The 22,431-nt window shown below is 46.7% G+C and overlaps 1 protein-coding gene across 1 annotated transcript in view; it reads left to right on the top strand.

Moving 5' to 3' along the window:
* Window positions 1-22,431, top strand: part of IPO5 (importin 5) — a 531,657-nt gene that overhangs the window by 252,614 nt on the left and 256,612 nt on the right. The window contains exon 15 of the mRNA XM_069205185.1: window positions 8,183-8,266. Coding sequence (XP_069061286.1) covers window positions 8,183-8,266 — 84 coding nt within the window. The remainder of the gene's footprint in view (window positions 1-8,182; window positions 8,267-22,431) is intronic.

Below are 22,431 nucleotides of genomic sequence, written 5' to 3'. Positions count from 1 at the left end.
GTTCATTATTGTACCTAAAGCAGTGAATATAGTCTAACTGTAAAGACTGCCCTGTCCCCATAATTGAGACTAGTAGTCAAATATAATTGCCCTGTCTCCTGTTTGCACGTAACTGTTTGATTTGGTGCTTAGTATGGCAAGTTGTTATAACGTAAAAAATATCCACAAATCTTAATGTACAGTATACACCTAATTCATACAATTTTGCTCTGCATATGGTCACCTCAAACATTACTACAAAAGAGGAAAGATGGAGTAATCAATCAGTGGTGCATCCACTAAAGAAAGGCACTCAAAACATAAAATTCATATCCCCACATAAAAACAAAGTATAAAGCAAAATAATTAGACACTAAGGGTGCAATAACATATTTGATGCAATGTTAGGTGTACATGTAATTTTTCTTTATAAATACAGATTAGTGTGGTGTATAGGAAAGTAGGATAGCTCTGACGTGGTTGCCCCTACTTTTGCCTAGTGTCAGTGTGTTTTGACTGTAGTACACTGGGATGCTGCTAACCAGGACCCCAGTGTGTGTTCTCTCCCCTAAATATGATTGGTAAGTACTTCTTACACCCCTCATTGGCATACTGGTGTGCTTCTGTGAGTCCCTAGTGTACTTGGGTACCCAGGGCATTGGTACACCAGGGAGTCTCCCATGGGCAGCAGCATGTATTATGCCAACCATGGGAGCCACACAAAGTACACCCTCAACGGCACAGGGGCAGCCGGGTGCAGTGAGCAAAGCAGGCATCTGGTTTTAGGTTGAAAACAATGGAGAGACCGGGGGGTCTTGGGTCGTCACTCTAGCGTGGCAGGCACGGGGGGGGCTTCTTGGGACAGCCACCACCTGGGCTAGGCAGAGGGTTGTCTGGGGGTCACTCTTGCACTGAAGTTCAGTTCCTTCAGGTCCTGGGGGCTGCGGGTGCATTGTTGGTTCCAGGCGTCAGGTTCCTTGTCACAGGCAGTCGCAGTCAGGGGGAGCCTCTGGATTCTCTCTACAGGTGTCGCTGTGGGGCCTCGGTGGGTTGTCCCTGGTTATTCACGGGCTCGCAGTCACCAGGGAGTCCTCCCTGAGGTGTTGCTTTTCTGCAGGTCGAGCTGGGGGCGTCGGGTGCAGTGTGTGAAGTCTCACGCTTCTGCCGGGAAACAAAGTCTTTGGAAGTTGCTTCTTTGTTGCAAAGAAGTTACAGGTTTTGAACAGGGCTGCTGTTCACAGGAGTTTCTTGGTCCTTTAGTCCAGGGCAGTCCTCTGAGGCTTCTGAGGTCGCTGGTCCCCGTCTGATGCGTCGCTGGTTGCAGGTTTTCAAAGTTGGAGACAGGCCGGTAGGGCTGGGGCCAAATCAGTAGTCGTCTTCCTCCTTCTCTGCAGGCTTGTAGATCAGCAGTCCTTCAGGTTGCAGGAATCAGATTTCCTGGGATCTCGGGAGCCCCTAAATACTGAATTTAGGGGGGTGTTTAGGTCTGGGAGGGCAGTAGCCAATGGCTATTGTCCTTGATGGTGGCTACACCCTCCTTGTGCCTCCTCCCCGAGGGGAGAGGGGACACATCCCTATTCCTATTGGGGGAATCATCCAAAACCAAGATGGAGGATTTCTAAAGGCAGGGGTCCCCTCAGCTCAGGGCACCTTAGGGGCTGTCCTGGCTGGTGGGTTACTCCTTGTTTTTCTCATTATCTCTCCTGGACTTGCTGCCAAAAAAGTGGGGGCTGTGTGGGGGGGTGGGGGGGGGTGGGGGGGGGGGGAGGAGGGGAGGAGACACATCTCCAGTAGCTGGAGTGCCCTGGGGCATTGTTACACGAAGCTTGAGCCTTTGAGGCTCATTGCTGGATGTTAGTTCCTGCAGGGGGGAGGTGTTAAGCATTTCCACCCAGTGCAGGCTTTGTTTCTGGCCTCATAGCACAAAGGCTCTCACCCAAGGGGGGTCAAACGCATCTCAGCAGCAGGATGGCACAGACCAGTCAGTCCTGCACTGAAGGATTGGGTAAAATACAGGGGGCATCTCGAAGATGCCCTCTGTGTGCATTTTGTAATAAATCTGAATCTGGCTTCAGTGTGGGTTTATTATTCTGAAGTTTGATACCAAACTTCCCAGTATTCAGTGTAGCCATTATGGAACTGTGGAGTTCATTTTTGACAAACTCCAAGACCATATACTTAATATGGCCATACTGTACTTAGTGTCTAAGAATAGACTTGGACACTGTAGGGGCATATTGCACATGCAGCTATGCCCCCACCTGTGGTATAGTGCACCCTGCCTTAGGGCTGTAAGGCCTGCTGGAGGGGTGACTTACCTATGCCACAGGCAGTATTTTGTGGGCATGGCATCCTGAGGGGGATGCCATGTCGACTTTCTTTGTCTCTCCACTAACACACACAATCTGCAATGGCAGTGTGCATGTGTTAGGTGAGGGGTCCTTAAGGATGGCACAACACATGCTGCAGCCCTTAGACCTTCCCTGGTCACAGGGCCCTTGGTACCACTGGTACCTTTTTACAAAGGACTTATCTGTGTGCCAGGGGTATCCCAATTGTAGAAACAATGGTACCTTTTTAGTGAAAGAACACTGGTGCTGGGGCCTGGTTAGCAGGGTCCCAGCACACTTCAGTCAAGTCCGTATCAGGCAAAAAGTGGTGGGGGGGGGTAACTGCAGCAGGGAGCCACTTCCTTACATAAGGTTAGCTTAAACCTGGTCACTGCACCCTGATTCTGTAAGTCACCCCAAAGGTAGGCCCTCTAGCCCAAGGGCAGTGTGCATGGTTCAAAGTGCGAGGGTATCCCTGCATGAGCAGTGGTAACCCAACAAATCACAGACCTCATTTTCTGGGCTTTGTAGGTGCGGAGAAGCCTTTCTAAGATATGTAGTGGATACTGGTCAACATGAGATATCAAGCTACATAATATCTTCACCGAACCTAGTCCTGTTTGGTATCCAACATGTTGAAATCATGCAAATGCACCTATGCCATCGAACGGAAAATGTCACTTACCCAGTGTACTTCTGTTCGTGGCATGAGACGCTGCAGATTCACATGTGCCCTCCCGCCTCCCCGGGAGCCTGTAGCAGTTATAAGTTGATGAAACTTGTACATTTGTAAATTTGTAGATATATACTTTTTTTATGCGCATTATGTACATACATACTCACTCCAGTGCATGGGCACCTTTACTATATACACAACTCCTACCGCACCCTCTGCGGGGAAAACAATCTAAGATGGAGTCGACGCCCATGCGCAATGGAGCCAAAAGGGAGGAGTCCCTCTGTCTCATGACTCAAAGACTTCTTTGAAGAAAAACAACTTGTAACACTCCGAGCCCAACACTAGATGGCAGGATAATGCACAGCATGTGTATCTGCAGCATCTCATGCCACAAACAGATGTACACTGGGTAAGTGACATTTTCCATATGTATGTGTATATATATGTATACACTTATGTTTATATATGCGCGTGTTTTGGATCATATGTGGTTACAATGGTACAATGTGCATAACTACTGCTCTCTACTCATTCATTCATGTGAATCTATGAAAGTTCCAATACTGGAGTAAGAAAATAAGTTACATACCTGTAACTGTAGTTCTCCAGTATTGGAATCTTTCATAGATTCACATGCGACCCACCCACCTCCCCAGAGAAGCTCACTTTCACCTTTGTTTCTCTCTTTTTCCTATCTTTAACGCACTTGTGCTTGGAAAATCTGAGGTGCTGGAGCTTCTCTCAGGAGGATTCTAGAGGGTGGTGTTGCCTGATTGGTGTATACTCAAGTTTGGTCCTTTTCCTAAAATGACTCTGATAGACTGCTAAAGTCAAGAGGCCTAGGGCCTTTTTTTGTTAATATATTTAAACACTACTTGTGTAATTTATACCGGGGACTCCCATCTCGACGACTAGGAATGATTCAAGCATGTGAATCTATGAAAGATTCCAATACTGGAGAACTACAATTACAAGTAAGTAACTTATTTTCTTTCCTATTTCACTTCAATGAACCTCTCATACGTCAGTTTTTTTTTTTGTAATTTTTTTTTTTTTACCAATCTTACAACACCGGCTGAAAGGACTCCACACTTTAGACAAACAGTGTCTAAAGTTCTACCTCCTTCATACTAAACAGATTTGCAAAATGGATCAACTGCTGGTCTCCTTTAGTCAAGTGTGTCAGGGAGCTTCATTTACGAAAGCCGTAATAGCACAGTGGATCTCACCAAATATTCATTTACCCAGTATTGCTATCTTTCATGGATTCACATGCGAGCCACCCTCATCCTTAATTATAAAGGGATGTTCTCAGGGGAGGTTATTCCCCTCTGTGCATGAAAATCTGAGGCAATTGGCTTTCTTGTGATGTTTCTAGAAGTTGCTAGCACCGGATTTTTCATAATTAAAGTTCAGACCTATTTTTATTTTTAAAGGACCTAGATGGGCTATTAAACTGATGGCTTACTGCCATTATAGCCTATTGTAAATCTTGCATACTGCTTTATTACAGTACTGTGCGACTCCCACTTCTGTGAATGATTCAAGCATGTGAATCTATGAAAAGTACCAATACTGGATAAATGCAGTTACATGTATGTATAACTCATTTTAATTGCTCTGACCCCTGGAGCCAAAGGTAAATCAACATTCTTGACCCCAGATGGGCATTATCAGTTTACTGTTAGTCCTTATGGACTAAATGTCCCTGCCACCTTCCAAAGGTTGGTGAACCAAGTCCTTGCTGGGTTAGAATCCTTTAGTGCAGCTTATCCTGATGATATTACTGTCTTTAGTTCAAACTGGCAGGATAACCTGATCCACCTTGGTAATGTTCTTAAGGGTCTGAGAAGTGACTGCAGGAGATATGTGAAGGGATTTCGGTCCATTGTGGCTCCCCTCAAAGAACTGACCTCCAAAAAGATGCAATGTGCTCAGCACCTGTTGTCAAAGCTCCAGATGATACCTAGCAATTCATAGTGCAGACAGAAGCCTCTGAAAATGGTATAGGAGGGGGTCCTGTCCTAAACTAGTAAAGGTAATTACCATCCTGTTGCTTTCATTGGCAGGTTACTCCCCAGAGAGCAGCATTGGAGTGCCATTGAGAGGGAAGCCTTTGCTGTGGTTTTGTCCCTGGAGAAGCTGAGACCATACTTGTTTGGCTCACTTCTGGCTCAAACTGACCTCAGGCCTGTCAGATGGCAAATGCAAACGAAAGGTGGAAGCCCCAAACTGTTAAGTTGGTCCACCTCCTACAGGGAATAGACTTCCAGTGGAACACAGACCTGGGACTGACTATCTGACCATGCAACTGTAGGTGGCCTTACCAGGTTCTTACCACTTAGAAGGTGAAGCCTCTCTTGGGAAAGGTTAGTTTCATCCTCTTTACTTTTCATAAAGGAAAGTGCCCCTCTTTCTTGGTTACCTCCACAGTTTTCTGGGTACATGACGCAATTTTGACAGTGCACTGGGATCCTGCTATCTAGGTCCCTGCCGGATCTTTACCAAAACTGTATAATTGTTTCCCCATTTGGCAACTCCTTTAGCGCCTTCTAAGTCCCTAGTAAATGGTCCCCTTAGTACCTAGGATCTGAACTACTAAAGCAGCTCCCTAAGGGGTGCAGTATGAATTGTGCTACCATAAGGGACCACCTTACCAAGCACATACCAGGCTGGCATTGCAGCCTGCCTTGGTCCAGACAAAAGCGAAAGCACATTTCACACATCCCTGTGTGCCATGTCTCCTACCACTGCACGTCCTATATCTAAGGTATCCCTACAGCAGGCCTAACTGCCCTAAGGCAGGGTGCTTAATATTACATGTGAGGGCATAACTGCATGACCAGATATGCCCATTTCCATTACTGCCAGTGCATGTGACCAGAGAAGCCATTTTAAACCATGTCCCAGACACTGGTGAAAACGAGTTCCCCAGCTAAATAATGGTTTCACTGAAAATATAGATGTTTGGTATCCAACATTTCGTATTGATAAACTCGCACTGATTCCAGTGATGGATTTATCCATACATGCTCCCAGAGGGCACCTTAGAGGTGCCTCCTGAAAAACTACCAGCCTCTGGTGTGCTTGCTGACTGGTTTCTGCCAGTCTGCCACAGAGGCACTGTTTTCACCTCCAATAGTGAGAGCCTTCTGCTCTCAGGAGGCTCCGAACAAAAGCCTGTCAGAGAAGAGGATGTAGCACCCCCTCCCACAGAATGACCTGCTGATTAGCCTTCCTAAGGTGACAAACCTCAATGGGCTGCTGCCTTTGAAATGTAAATCTGGCTCCCCCTCACAGGAGAGGAAGAACACTCCCTTGTCTAGAGCCCCCATGGCACCTGGACAGGCCAGAAAACTAAGGTGGGCTAATTCAAGGTGAACACTATTTTTCAGAGAGCCATCTTTGTGATGGCATACGAAGGAGTTCTGGGACAGGGCTATGCCCACTTCCCACAGGAAGTAGTCATATAGGGGGGCGTAGTGAGCCCAAAGGTCAGTAGCCCATTTGCTATTACCCTACTGCTCCTGAAAGCCCCAAAAATCAGTATTTAAGGGAGCTCCTGGCACCAGAGAAGCAGATCCTGATGACCTAAGACCAAGGACACTGAAGAGCTGCGAAAGCAGAGAGAAGAGAAGCAGCTGGCCTTTCACCAACTGTCTGCCTGTCTGCATCCCTCTTTGAAAACTGAGCCAGAGTCGACTTGTCCTGTAGTTGATTATTCCAGAAACCCAGGAGGACTGCCTTCCTTCGGTGACGACCTAAGACCTCCCTTGAAAATCAGGCCTGTTCTCCTACAAACTCCAAAGAAAGAACTCTGGCGCCTCAACCACCAAAATCCAACACCCGACGCCACCACTGCACCCATCGCGTTCGTACCAAGTTAAAATTGGCCTCCACTGTAAAGGTTTCCCAGCCCTACAGAGTTCAATTCTATCATGGTTTCACCCCTCCTAGATGCCCCAAAGACAGCTGCAACCTCTGCATGCAGCCCACCTCTACCATGACTACTCCGGTACGGAAAACACTAAAGACCCCATCACCTTTGGGTCGTAGAGGACCAAAGGTGTCTTGTCTACCTGTGCCTGAGCTTTTCAAGGCCTGAGCCCCCCTGTTGGTAAGCCCGACTGGCTTCCTAACAAGAGCCTGCAGCCTCTTTTCGCAGTGACTGATGTCCGTTGAACCTCGTTGGGCACCCAAAGCTGTTTTGCACCCTGCACCTGGCCTCCCCCCGTACCACTTGTGCATTGCTGGTGCTACCTTGGACTTTGCCCACCACTCACCTTAACTCCTGGAGATTGGTTTTGTATTGGTCACTGTATTTGACCTGTTTACAGAACTTGTTCTTCGACCCATAAGATAACATTGCAGAACTCCGAAGTTGCACTAAGTGGCCACTTTAAAAGTGAAAATAACTTATTTTTAACAGTGTACTCACCTAAACAATTTTTCTCTAAGGCCTAAACATATGTAAAGATACTTGGTATTTTTTTATTAATTGGTGTGGGTCTCCTTGAGTCGTGCTTCTCATTTGACTATTTGTAGATGTCTTGCACTCCTCTGTTACGCCTATGGCTGTTCAATCACACTACCCCCACTAGAACACTTTCAGATTGCATAGTAAGCTCCTGTCCACTCATTAGGGAACCTTTGGACTCTTTACACAGTACATCTAGTTATTGATAACTCTCATAAAGAGCCAGCTTTCCGCACTTTTATTCCCCTTAGTGTCCTCATGGTAGACCAATCGGGAGTCCTAAATCGTCAACTCGTTCCTTAAAACATACTTAGTCTTTCAATAAGGGCTTAATGTTAAACAGCATTCTAGTGATAAGAAGCTAGGTAGCATGCCTCCTAGGTGAAGGTTGGCTTCAGCTGTTCCCTCCAAAAATGTTGACTGCTGGACCTAATGCTGTAGATCCGTTTCTGGATTCAGTGTGGCAGTTGCACTGTTCACAACATTAGCATCTGTATGGTAGCACGTTTTTTTTTTTTTTTTTTTTTTTTAGGTGGTGGTTTCAGTCCAAATAATATGCATGGTTTATCTAACTTCTCAAATTATTTCCTTTTGTTTGTTAATGCCTTCTTCACTGCATTAGAATTACATTGTAGAGTGCTTGTCTGAAGTGGATATGCTACCCAGCCACAAAAAAAATTGAGTGAAGTTTTCCTGATGCAGTTTTTCTAATTACAGTTTATGCAGGATGCCTCTGACGTAATGCAGTTGCTGCTCAAGACTCAAACAGACTTTAGTGACCTGGAAGATGACGACCCTCAAGTGAGTCCTAACCAGTTACAGTTTAAGTTGATATTTTCCTTCCTACTGCTATTCGTTTAAACACATTTTAATAGACATTGGCAAAATTCAGAAAATGTAATTGTGAAAAAGTTAACTAAACTGTGTTCTGGTATTACAAATACACAGTTCAAGAAATACGTTAAATATAACCCATCAATTAAGCATTAAAACTAAAGGTGTGCCGAAAGTATGCAGTTGACTGCCTTACTTGCTGTACCTTGTTTTTAGGTCTTGCCTACCAGTCTGGCTGGTTGGAAAAGACTTAATGTGGGCTTAGGAAGAACTATAATGGGCTTTTGGGCACCCATTGTTTATCATTGGTTGGCTTCGTCACTTATTTGCTTGCTTCCTATTAGATGGCTTTACTTTTCCATCTTCTTTGTCCCTCCCCTTGAGCATCTCCTCTTTACCGTCCTGTTTTTGCTGAGCTGCATTCCAATGCTAATTTTTATAGAACTGCTTTCTGATTAAGCACTCGAGTGCATGGGTTTTCCAACTCTCTCCTGTGACATGCTTTCCCCCAAATGACCACAAACATTCTGTGATCAGTGCTTCTCTTGTGTACTTCTCCTTCCACCCTGTTATGTTTCATTTTCTTTCCCTCTTGTACTTCTTCCTCTTGTCCCCATGATACTTCCTGCCTCTCCCTGGCTGCTCGCCTCATGTCCTGCATTTCTCCATCCCTCCCCCCTTACTCCTACCCTCATCTACTGTCCCAGTTTTTTGTACTAAAAATTAATTTTGTAAGTTTGAGCCTACCACACAGCATTGTCTAGTAGGCTCGACAAAGACTGCTGGTGGGCGTACCAAGAAAATAGTGTCTGCCCATTGTTTACCTTTGGTTGGCTTTACTGTCACTTGTAGGTGTGCTTGCTTTTATATTGGATGACTTTCCTTCTTTCAGGCTTCCATCTTCTTTGGTCTTCTTATAGACCATACCTTTGAGCTTCTCTTTGCTGGCTTTTGTGCTTTCTCTGCTCACTTTTAGGCAACTCATGTTTTTTTTTTTTTAAACACTCCATGGAAGTGCTCGAGATTTTCAGGTGTCTGTGTTGCTCCCCCTAGCCTTATCTGCACATGTGCTTTTGTTTTTCTCCCCACCTGCCCATGTTACTCTGTTGCCCATGTGCTTCTGCATCCCTTGCGCTCCGTGTTGCTCTCCTGTTCTCTCCCCTTGTCGCTGCCCGTCCCACTTTCATATTGTTTCACCCCCCCTTCCCACGACTCGCATATACATTATTTTATTTAAGAACACTTTTGAGCTACTTAAAGATACATTTAGGGTCAGTAAATAAAATTGTCCTTTTTGCATGTGTTAAACACACATACAGGCTCCGAAAACACGCAGTAGTGTTGTTTTTTTCTTCCCCCCTACTACACAGCAGCTGCTGTACAGCAGCACAGCTGAAACAATTAGCAATGCCCAAACGTAACAACTTCTGTGATTTACTGATTAGGTTTCCTTATCTTGCACCACTACTCAAGCCTTATGACAGTCCAGAGCCTTCAATTGTTTTCACACTGTCGCTCACACCAGGGTAACAAGTCGGGAGCTTAGGGAATGCTGTCCACACATGACAGGCTCCGTGCTAAACAGTAAGTATTCTCTTGCGCTATGTTGCAGTCGGGTGTTACTGATGATCCACTGCCTGTTGGTGTTCAATGATTAAGGTGGTCCGACAACAATACTTGGTTCTTTATTGTTAAGTCTGCCTACTGGGCACATGAAGCCTTCTATTCCTCCCACCTTTTATCTAGCAAAGAGGGACTTGTTAAATGTTCCTATCACACTGAGCAGCGGAGTTAAAGCTAGATAAGGTAGGTGATCTTGCCAATATTATAGCTCATGCTACAGATAAATGTTGCCACCTCCAAACTATTGAAGGGATGGCTACGAAGTGCACTTTATTAGTAAATGCACTGGATTGGAAGTCAATATTTACGTTGACAGTCCGAGCAAATGTGGAGTCCTGAGGAGTATGTTATTCCCCACATAAGACTAGGGCTGAACGTGAGTGACGGAATTCTAGTTCAGTGCAATGCAGTGTATAGGGAACTGCAAACTAAGCAAAAACAAAATTTGGCAGGTTGAATGGAACAAAGTGAACATCTTTCTTATCCAGTATTGAATCTTTCATAAATTCACATGCTTGAGTCATCCCAGTCATCGAAGTTGGAGTCCCACGGTACATGAAAAGCAATAAGCAACCAAAAAAAATTCCATAGGCTGTAATGCTAACCCAAATGACTCATATAGCCTATATCTGTCCTTTTGTGAAAAGGGCCCAAACCTGGCTGCTGGCCAATCTGGCACCAGCAAACTCTTGAATACTTTCCAGAGAGGCTCTTTCCCTCAGATTTTCTACTGCACGTCGTGTGAAAGGAGTCTCCCTGAAATCTGCTCAGTTTTTCTACTTCAGGAAGATTTTCTCTCAGAAAACATGAAAAAGATGTTGGATTCTTCTAGGAAGGCCTTTTTCGCCCTTGTAAGACCTGTGGCAAGAAAAGGCTGCATGTGGATGGTCCACATACTGCTTATACTGCTTGTATCCAGAACACCAGGTGAAAGGCTGCAATATATGCCGCACTTTCTCTGCAAAAACCCTCAGAGACCAAGAGGGTGGTCTTTTAACATGGTTACATGCAAAATCCTGTACTTCAGGTGAGGAGAGGGAGTCAGAAAGGCCACATAAAAGGTCCAGATCTGAGAACCTTGACCAGGCTGAAAGATCCAGAAAGTCAAAATGCATCATAAAGAAGGTGCTAAAGGCGTACAGGGCTCAATTTCATCTGAGCCATCCTCTCCTCGTCAAAAGGAGTCATCACACTGTTCTCCTCTCTCTGAGCCTTCCGCCTCTAGAAAAGTGTCAAGTAAAAACTGTCAGGGATGTCTGGACCCAGGTGACAGCAGCTGGAAATGTACTACCTGTCACTGGACCCCACACCTGGCTGAGGCACAGTTACATCCAGTCTTGAATATGCATTTTTCTTCCTTATTAATTGCCGGTCCATGTCACGGCATAAAATGGACATGAATCTCTTTTTAAATGACATTGCCTTCAGCACTTTCTCACTGAAATGTGGCTTCAGGTCCGGCCATCCGGCTAGCCCTTTCCCAAGGTTACTCAATAGCTAGAGTAGATAGAACTACTTCTAAGGAAGGGGGAAAACAGGGGGGAAGGGTGGGGGGGTGGTTTATCACTATAAAATACAAAGACACTTTTAAGATGACTTCTCAACCTCTCCAGGTATTAAAAGGAGAAGGTATGGCATTCTCCCTGGCTCTAGACCCACTATTTACTTTCTCATGAGTACTATTGTATCGCCTTCCAGGGTCATGAAAATGTTCTCAACTCCTTCCCTGACCTCATGGTGGACCTAATCTGCAAGAGACCTAATTTCACTATATTGGGGGATTTTAATATCCACGCTGAGAATTTAGGCCTACCCGCCACAAAAAAACTCCTAGGTGAATTGGAAGCATTGGGGCTAGAACAATCAGTGAAGGGCCCCACTCATGAAAGGGGGCATACAATCGATTTAGTGTTCAGCACTTATACCGAAACCCCCTTTTCCCTTACCTTGGACAGACCATTTCTCTGTTCCTTTTGAACCTCACTATGAAACTGAGAAGTCCCACATACAGCCTGTTAAGCAAAAGGGCAGGAGCTGGCACAAGCTCTCTGCTGAAGAGTGGAATAGGGTACTTGAGATCCGGAAACCTTACTCCCTTGGTGGGACTAACTGTGCCAGAGAAATTCAATGACTGGATCACAGATAGTCTGGACTGCACTCTTCCTTGCCGGACTAAAACGGGGTCACGTAAGAACACCAGTTCCCCTTGGTTTTCCGCGGACCTCCACCGACTTAAAAAGAACTGTAAGAGGTTAGAAAGAATATGGAGGAAATCATATGAATCAATAGATAGGGAGGACTATAGAAAGGAGATTAGAGCCTACCACTGGGAGATAAAACTAGCACAGAGGACCTACTACACAGAAAGAATTGAGGGATCGGCTGGATCTCCTAAAGTAGTATACCATATGTGACAAGTGAGAATCCCCCTGATTCCACCACCTCAGCCAAGGGAACCATGTATATATTAAGTGTGGGGCTGAGTAATGAGCCTTGTGGTACCCCGCAGATGTTATGGAATTTGGCTGAGAGGTGGAATCTATGTAAGACCTGAAAGGATCGGTCTTTCAAAAAAGATCTCATCCAGGCCAGCGCCAATCCTTCTATACTCCAATTTCTAATTCTCTGAGCCATCACCTCATGATCCACTGTCGAAAGCTGCGTCGCCGTGGTAAAGGCTCCTATTCCTTTCATTAGACCACAGGCGACAATGGCCCCAGAAGACTTTGTTGCTGACTGCAACGTTGACACCATCGTCGATAAATTGTCTACAGCATCAGTTCCGTCGCCAGGACCATCGTCGACACCAATACCAATGGTAGCTGTGAGTCAGGATGTTACTATTTCTTCTGGGTCTCCTGATCTTCGCGCTACAGTTAAGATCACAGCAATGTCTAGGTCTGCTATATATCCTCAGGATACTTCACCAAATAAGGGGACAACCTTGCTGCCTAGTCATCTGCTGGAATGGGAAGAGTCAGATGAGGGCCCATTTGGTGATGCACACAGCCCATCTCAGTTGCATGTTAAGTATCAGGAGGAGGATGATCAGTATGATCAATACCCGCCTTATTACTCATCAGGGACGGTATTATGAACCTCCACCTCAACCAAGACACTGTACAGATGCCTGCCTCCTTGATTCAGGACTTGCAATCAATGTTGCAGGATTAAAGGCTGAGGTTCCCAGCTGCAGCAGAGGACCAACCACTACTTCCAACCTCGCCTATTACACCAAGGAATATACCTCCATTTCCAGCAACTCCTAGGATGACGCCACAGTCTACTTTAGCCGCTCCCCTGGAGAGGTTATTTTGACGTCTGGGGATGAAGGTGAAATTTCAACACCACAGCATCCTAGTGAGGAATGAGATGACTATCTAGCCCCTACTCCTTCACTACCTCCTCGTCCTTCAGATTCTCCACTGGAGGATATAGGTGGTTTTCACAACTTGATGGATAGGGCAGCATATGTTTTCACTTGCCAACGTCGGTCCCAGTTTGAATGCTTTCTCCATGAATTTAAGGAACAAGCAAGCAAGTCTGTGATGGCTATCCCTATCATAGGCTTCATTTGGAGGGAGGGGATCAAGATCATGGAGAACCCGGCAACTGTTCCACCATTCCACAGAAGCTTGACAAAGTATAAGGCGACACAGGACTCTTTGGCATGTTTGACTGGCCATCCAACACCTGGCTCATCTCCCAAACTGCCCAAAGGTGTTCTAAGAACCCGTCAGCGCCTATATCTACTCCTGATAAGGAAGGAAGAAGACTGGATAATGTGGGCAAGAGATTCTCGTCCATGTTGGCCATAACTGTTCGTGCAGCAAATTCCCTGGCGATTTTGGGTCACTATGATAGTCAGATGTGGTCTAATATGAATGCTTTCATGGATCTTACCTGGAAAGCAAGCAATCGAAGGCACGAAAGATCCTTTAGGAAGTAGAGCATACATCTGAAGAAATAATTGACTGCACCCTGGATATAGCTTCCACGGGTTTTCGCCAGCTGGCGGTAGTGGCTGTATTACGCTACCAAGGTTGGTTAAAAGCAACCTCTTTCAGACTAGAGGAACAGTCCAGAATTCTAGGCATGCCATACGACAGCCTCTTCGGTAAACCCGTGAGCGACTTATTACAGGCCATCAAGGCTGACACGGACACTGCTCAGTCCCTGGGTACTTTGCAGTACCGAAAGCAGTCCTTTTGAGGTGCAAGAGGTAGGGGTTTTCCAGCATTTCGCAGTTCCTACCTCAGGCAGTACCAACAGCCTCAGTATAGACCAACCTACCAACAGCTATATAGGCAACCATTCACCGCCTCATACGCCAAACGGGGAGGAAGGAGAAAGCCAAGTTCCCAAACCCGGGATTAGCTTCGAAAGCAATGATTCTTGTCAGGCACCAGCTACACTCACACATCATTCAGAGCCATCAAGTGGGAGCGAACATCTCCAATTACCTCCAGAAGTGGAAAAGAATAACATCGGACAAAAGGGTGCTAGATGTAATGGCTCGAGGTTATACACTGGAATTTATACAAAAACCACCACACCATCTGCCAGGAAAATCCAAATCGCTTCATCTTCACTTGCTTCAGCAGGAGGTTTCCCTAATGCTCGCCAAGGGAGTGTAGGAAGTTAGCTCTGTATGCACTGAGTCCAAGGGTTCCCCTTAGAGGTATAATAGTGGCAAAAAGAGATAATACTAATGCTCTATTTTGTGGTAGTGTGGTCGAGCAGTAGGCTGATCAAAGGAGTAGTGTTAAGCATTTGTTGTACATACACACAGGCAATAAATGAGGAACACACACTCCGAGACAAATCCAGGCCAATAGGTTTTGTTATAGAAAAATATATGTTCGATGGCATCTGTCGCTGTAGATACGCATGTTTTGCAATAGCTCGCCATCTGGTGTTGGGCCGGAGTGTTACAAGTTATTTTTCTTCGAAGAAGTCTTTCGAGTCACGGGACCGAGTGACTCCTCCTTCTGTCTCCATTGCGCATGGGCGTCGACTCCATCTTCGATTGTTTTTTTTCCACCATCGGGTTCGGACGTGTTCCTGTCGCTCCGAGTTTCGGAACGGAAAAATAGCTAAATTTCGGAAGATTTTCGTCGGTATTGTTGCGTTCGGGTTCGGCGTAGTTAGATTCAACACCGCGTCGAAGGATCGAAGAGCTCCGGTGCCCTTCGGGGTAGTTTTTTCGATCCCCCCTCGGGGCCTGGTCGGCCCGACCGCGTGCTGAAGAACGCCGATGGAACGGACCCCGTTCCGTTTCTGCCCCAAATGCCACAATAAATACCCCTACACAGACCAACACTTGGTCTGCAACCTGTGCCTGTCACCTGAGCACAGCGAAGACACCTGCGAGGCCTGTCGTGCGTTCCGGTCCCGAAAAACACTCCGAGACCGTCGAGCCAGAAGACTTCAGATGGCGTCCGCACCGACAGCCCAACGGGAGTTCGAGGAACAAGAAGAGGAAGGTACCTTCTCGATCCAAGACTCGGACTCCGAAGGATTCGACGATACACAAACCGTGAGTAAGACGTCGAAATCCACTCAGAGGAACATTTACAAGGCCCAGGGGACGCCACTGCCACCAGGCCATGGCTCGACCCATAAATTCGGTGACCGACCGTCGGCACCGAAAAAGGCCCAAACAGTGCCGAGATCGTCCGACTCCGGTCGAGACACCGGCACACAGCCTTCTCGGGACCGAGAAAGTGCTGGAGACAAGCGTCGACACCGAGATGCCGGTGTTGACACGGCTCGACGCCGAGACAGCGGGCCCGACGAAGATCGGCGCCGAGAGGTTTCGGCACCGAAAAAGAAAAGTCACCTCGGAGCCGAAACAGGACGCTGACAGGGTTTCGGTACCGAAACAAGCTGCAACCGACCCAGCTTCAGGCTCTTATACAGAAGAGCACTCGCTAACCTCACAAATGCAAAAGCATAGGTTTGAGGAAGAGCTACAATCAACGGATGTGGACCATACGCAAAAGCGTATTTTCATACAGCAGGGGACAGGAAAGATAAGCACCCTTCCCCCTATTAGAAGAAAGAGAAGGTTGGAGTTCCAGACTGAACAGACACCACAACCAAAAGTGGTGAAAAGAGTTACTCCACCACCCTCTCCACCGCCCGTGATTAACGTCTCACCAGCACAAACTCCATCACACTCCCCAGCTCACACCACCATGAGCCAGGGTGACCAAGATAAGGACGCATGGGACCTATACGACACACCAGTGTCCGATAACAGTCCGGAGGCATACCCTACCAAGCCATCTCCACCAGAGGACAGCACTGCGTACTCTCAAGTGGTGGCCAGAGCAGCACAATTTCACAACGTAAGCCTCCACTCAGAACAGGTCGAGGATGATTTTTTATTCAACACACTCTCCTCCACCCACAGCTCATACCAAAGCCTGCCTATGCTCCCTGGTATGCTCCGGCACGCAAAAGAAATCTTTAAGGAGCCGGTCAAAAGTAGGGCAATCACACCAAGGGTGGAAAAAAAGTATATAGCGCCTCCTACGGACCCGGTTTTCATCACTACACAGCTGCCACCAGACTGTTGTTGTAGGAGCAGCTAGGAAAAGGGCCAACTCCCACACATCTGGAGATGCACCACCCCCAGATAAAGAAAGCCGCAAGTTCGATGCAGCTGGTAAAAGAGTTGCAGCACAAGCTGCAAACCAGTGGCGCATCGCGAACTCCCAGGCACTACTTGCGTGCTATGACAGAGCCCATTGGGATGAGATGCAACATCTCATTGAACATCTGCCCAAGGATCTACAAAATAGGGCAAAACAGGTGGTTGAAGAGGGACAGACCATTTCTAACAACCAGATCCGCTCCTCCATGGACGCTGCAGATACAGCTGCACGGACAATTAATACATCTGTAACTATCAGAAGGCATGCATGGCTCAGAACGTCTGGCTTTAAACCAGAGATTCAGCAAGCAGTTCTCAATATGCCTTTTAACGAAAAGGAACTGTTCGGCCCAGAAGTGGACACAGCGATTGAGAAACTCAAAAAAGACACAGACACTGCCAAAGCCATGGGCGCACTCTACTCCCCGCAGAGCAGAGGAAATTACAGCACGTTTCGTAAAACACCCTTTAGAGGGGGGTTTCGGGGTCAGAGCACACAAGCCAGCACCTCACAGGCAACACCGTCCAGTTACCAGGGACAGTATAGAGGAGGTTTTCGGGGACAATATAGAGGAGGGCAATTCCCTAGAAATAGAGGAAGATTTCAGAGCCCCAAAACCCCTACTACTAAACAGTGACTCACATGTCACTCACCCCCTCCACACAACACCAGTGGGGGGAAGAATAAGTCAGTACTACAAAGCATGGGAGGAAATCACTACAGACACTTGGGTTCTAGCAATTATCCAACATGGTTATTGCATAGAATTTCTACAATTCCCTCCAAACATACCACCAAAAGCACAGAATTTGACAAAACATCATTCCAATTGCCTGGAGATAGAAGTGCAGGCACTATTGCAAAAGAATGCAATCGAACTAGTGCCAAACACACAAATAAACACAGGAGTTTACTCACTGTACTTTCTGATACCAAAGAAAGACAAAACACTGAGACCAATCCTAGACCTCCGAGTAGTGAATACTTTCATCAAATCAGACCACTTTCACATGGTCACACTACAGGAAGTATTACCATTGCTAAAACTGCACAACTACATGGCAACTTTAGACCTCAAGGATGCTTATTTCCATATACCAATACACCCATCGCACAGGAAATACCTAAGGTTTGTATTCAAAGGAATACATTATCAATTCAAGGTACTGCCTTTCGGATTAACAACCGCACCAAGAGTCTTTACCAAATGTCTAGCGGTAGTCGCTGCACACATAAGGCAGCAAATACATGTGTTCCCATATTTGGACGACTGGCTAATCAAGGCCCATTCGTTCATAGAGTGCTCACATCACACAAATCAGATCATACAAACCCTCTTCAAACTCTGGTTCACCGTCAACTTCACAAAATCCAACATTCTGCCGCGCAAGGTACAACAATACCTAGGAGCCATAATAGACACATCAAAGGGAGTAGCCACTCCAAGTCCACAAAGAATTCTAAATTTCAACACCATCATACAACGCATGTATCCAACACAAAAGATACAAGCAAAGATGGTATTACAACTCCTAGGCATGATGTCTTCATGCATAGCCATTGTCCCAAACGCAAGACTGCACATGAGGCCCTTACAACAATGCCTAGCATCACAGTGGTCTCAAGCACAGGGTCACCTTCTAGATCTGGTGTTAATAGACCGCCAAACTTACCTCTCGCTTCTGTGGTGGAACAACATAAATTTAAACAAGGGGCGGCCTTTCCAAGACCCAGTGCCACAATACGTAATAACAACAGATGCTTCCATGACAGGGTAGGGAGCACACCTCGATCAACACAGCATACAAGGACAATGGAACGTACATCAAACAAAACTGCATATCAATCACCTAGAACTTCTAGCAGTTTTTCAAGCACTAAAAGCTTTCCAACCAATAATAGTTCACAAATACATTCTCGTCAAAACAGACAACATGACAATGTATTATTTAAACAAACAAGGGGGGACGCACTCCACGCAGTTAAGCCTGCTAGCACAAAAAATTTGGCGTTGGGCAATTCACAACCAAATTCGCCTAATAGCACAATTTATACCAGGGATCCAAAATCAACTCGCAGACAATCTCTCTCGAGATCACCAACAGGTCCACGAATGGGAAATTCACCCCCAAATTCTGAACACTTATTTCAAACTCTGGGGAACACCTCAGATAGACTTGTTTGCGACGAAGGAGAACGCAAAATGCCAAAACTTCGCATCCAGATACCCACACACAGTCCCAAGGCAATGCCCTATGGATGAACTGGTCAGGGATATTTGCTTACGCTTTTCCTCCTCTCCCTCTCCTTCCTTACCTGGTAAACAAACTCAGTCAAAACAAACTCAAACTCATATTAATAGCACCAACTTGGGCAAGGCAACCCTGGTACACAACGCTGCTAGACCTATCAGTAGTACCCTACATCAAATTGCCCAACAGGCCAGATCTGTTGACACAACACAACCAAAAGATCAGACACCCAGATCCAGCATCGCTGAATCTAGCAATCTGGCTCCTGAAATCCTAGAATTCGGGCACTTACAACTTACCCAAGAATGTATGGAAGTCATAAAGCAAGCCAGAAGGCCATCCACCAGGCACTGCTATGCAAGTAAATGGAAGAGGTTTGTTTGCTACTGCCATATTAATCAAATACAACCATTACACACAACTCCAGAACATGTAGTGGGTTACTTGCTTCACTTACAGAAATCTAACCTGGCTTTCTCTTCCATTAAAATACACCTTGCAGCAATATCTGCATACCTGCAGACTACCTATTCAACTTCCCTATATAAGATACCAGTCATTAAAGCATTCATGGAGGGACTTAGGAGAATTATACCACCAAGAACACCACCTGTTCCTTCATGGAACCTAAATGTGGTCCTAACTAGACTTATGGGTCCACCTTTTGAACCCATGCACTCCTGCGAAATACAGTTCCTATCCTGGAAGGTGGCATTTCTCATCGCCATTACTTCCCTAAGAAGAGTAAGCGAGATTCAGGCGTTTACTATACAAGAACCTTTTATACAACTTCACAAAAATAAGGTCGTCCTAAGGACCAATCCTAAATTTTTGCCAAAGGTTATTTCACCGTTCCATCTAAATCAAACAGTGGAACTTCCAGTGTTCTTTCCACAGCCAGATACCGTAGCTGAAAGGGCACTACATACGTTAGATGTCAAAAGAGCATTGATGTATTACATTGACAGAACAAAGAACATCAGAAAGACTAAACAACTATTTATTGCATTTCAAAAACCTCATGCAGGAAACCCAATATCAAAACAAGGTATAGCCAGATGGATAGTTAAATGCATCCAGATCTGCTACCTTAAAGCTAAACGACAGCTGCCCATTACACCAAGGGCACACTCAACCAGGAAAAAAGGTGCTACCATGGCCTTTCTAGGAAACATCCCAATGCAAGAAATATGTAAGGCAGCCACATGGTCTACGCCTCACACATTCTCCAAGCACTACTGTGTAGACGTGTTATCCGCACAACAAGCCACAGTAGGTCAAGCCGTATTAAGAACATTATTTCAAACTACTTCCACTCCTACAGGCTGATCCACCGCTTTTGGGGAGATAACTGCTTACTAGTCTATGCAAAACATGCGTATCTACAGCGACAGATGCCATCGAACTGAAAATGTCACTTACCCAGTGTACATCGGTTCGTGGCATCAGTCGCAGTAGATTCGCATGTGCCCACCCGCCTCCCCGGGAGCCTGTAGCAGTTTGGAAGTTACCTTCAACTATTTGTATATGTATCATCTCAACCTTAAGTAGGTACATACTTAGTCACTCCATTGCATGGGCACTTTTACTACAATTCAACTCCTACCTCACCCTCTGCGGGGAAAAACAATCGAAGATGGAGTCGACGCCCATGCGCAATGGAGACAGAAGGAGGAGTCACTCGGTCCCGTGACTCGAAAGACTTCTTCGAAGAAAAACAACTTGTAACACTCCGGCCCAACACCAGATGGCGAGCTATTGCAAAACATGCGAATCTACTGCGACTGATGCCACGAACAGATGTACACTGGGTAAGTGACATTTTCATTTCTTAGTTTATTTTAAGAACCACAGGTTCAAATTCTAAATGTAATATCTCATTTGAAAGGTATTGCAGGTAAGTACTTTAGGAACTTTGAATAATTACAGTAGCATATATACACTTTTCACATAAAACACAAATAGCTGTTTTAAAAGTGGACACAGTGCAATTTTCACAGTTCCTGGGGGAGGTAAAATATTGTTAGGTTTTGCAGGTAAGTAAACCACCTACGGGGTTAAGATTGGGGTCCAAGGTAGCCCACCGTTGGGGGGGGTTCAGAGCAACCCCAAAGTCACCACACCAGCAGCTCAGGGCCGGTCAGGTGCAGAGTTCAAAGTGGTGCCCAAAACTCATAGGCTTCAATGGAGAGAAGGGGGTGCCCCGGTTCCAGTCTGCCAGCAGGTAAGTACCCGCGTCTTTGGAGGGCAGACCAGGGGGGTTTTGTAGGGCACCGGGGGGGGGGACACAAGTCCACACAAAGTACACCCTCAGCAGCGCGGGGGCGGCCGGGTGCAGTGTGCAAACAAGCGTCTGGTTCGCAATGTAAATCAATGGGAGACCAAGGGGTCTCTTCAGCGGTGCAGGCAGGCAAAGGGGGGACTCCTCGGGGTAGCCACCACCTGGGCACGGGAGAGGGCCTCCTGGGGGTCACTCCTGCACTGAAGTTCCGATCCTTCAGGTGCTGGGGGCTGCGGGTGCAGGGTCTTTTCCAGCCGTCGGGCAGTCGCGGTCAGGGGGAGCCTCGGGATTCCCTCTGCAAGCGTCGCTGTGGGGGCCCAGGGGGGGACAACTTTGGTTACTCAGTCTCGGAGTCGCCGGAGGGTCCTCCCTGAGGTGTTGGTTCTCCACCAGTCGAGTCGGGGTCGCCGGGTGCAGTGTTGCCAGTCTCACGCTTCTTGCGGGGATTGCAGGGGTCTTTAAATCTGCTCCTCTGAAACAAAGTTGCAGTCTTTTTGGAACAGGGCCGCTGTCCTCGGGAGTTTCTTGTTCCTGTTGAAGCAGGGCAGTCCTCTGAGGATTCAGAGGTCGCTGGTCCTGGAGAAAGCGTCGCTGGAGCAGGTTTCTTTAGAAGGCAGGAGACAGGCCGGTAGGACTGGGGCCAAAGCAGTTGGTGTCTTCTTTCTTCTTCTGCAGGGGTTTTCAGCTCAGCAGTCTTCTTCTTCGGTAAGTTGCAGGAATCTAAATTCTTAGGTTCAGGGGAGCCCTTAAATACTAAATTTAAGGGCGTGTTTAGGTCTGGGGGGTTAGTAGCCAATGGCTACTAGCCCTGAGGGTGGGTACACCCTCTTTGTGCCTCCTCCCAAGGGGAGGGGGTCACATTCCTATCCCTATTGGGGGAATCCTCCATCTGCAAGATGGAGGATTTCTAAAAGTTAGTCACTTCAGCTCAGGACACCTTAGGGGCTGTCCTGACTGGCCAGTGACTCCTCCTTGTTATTCTCATTATCTCCTCCGGCCTTGCCGCCAAAAGTGGGGCCGTGGCCGGAGGGGGCGGGCAACTCCACCAGCTGGAGTGCCCTGCGGTGCTGGAACAAAGGGGGTAAGCCTTTGAGGCTCACCGCCAGGTGTTACAGCTCCTGCCTGGGGGAGGTGATAGCATTTCCACCCAGTGCAGGCTTTGTTACAGGCCACAGAGTGACAAAGGCACTCTCCCCATGTGGCCAGCAACATGTCTCGAGTGTGGCAGGCTGCTAGAACCAGTCAGCCTACACGGGTAGTTGGATTAGGTTTCAGGGGGCACCTCTAAGGTGCCCTCTGGGGTGTATTTTACAA

Source organism: Pleurodeles waltl, chromosome 8 (assembly GCF_031143425.1).
Source record: "Pleurodeles waltl isolate 20211129_DDA chromosome 8, aPleWal1.hap1.20221129, whole genome shotgun sequence".
NCBI classification, from domain to species: Eukaryota; Metazoa; Chordata; class Amphibia; order Caudata; family Salamandridae; genus Pleurodeles; species Pleurodeles waltl.
This window is presented reverse-complemented; position numbering and strand designations above follow the sequence as displayed.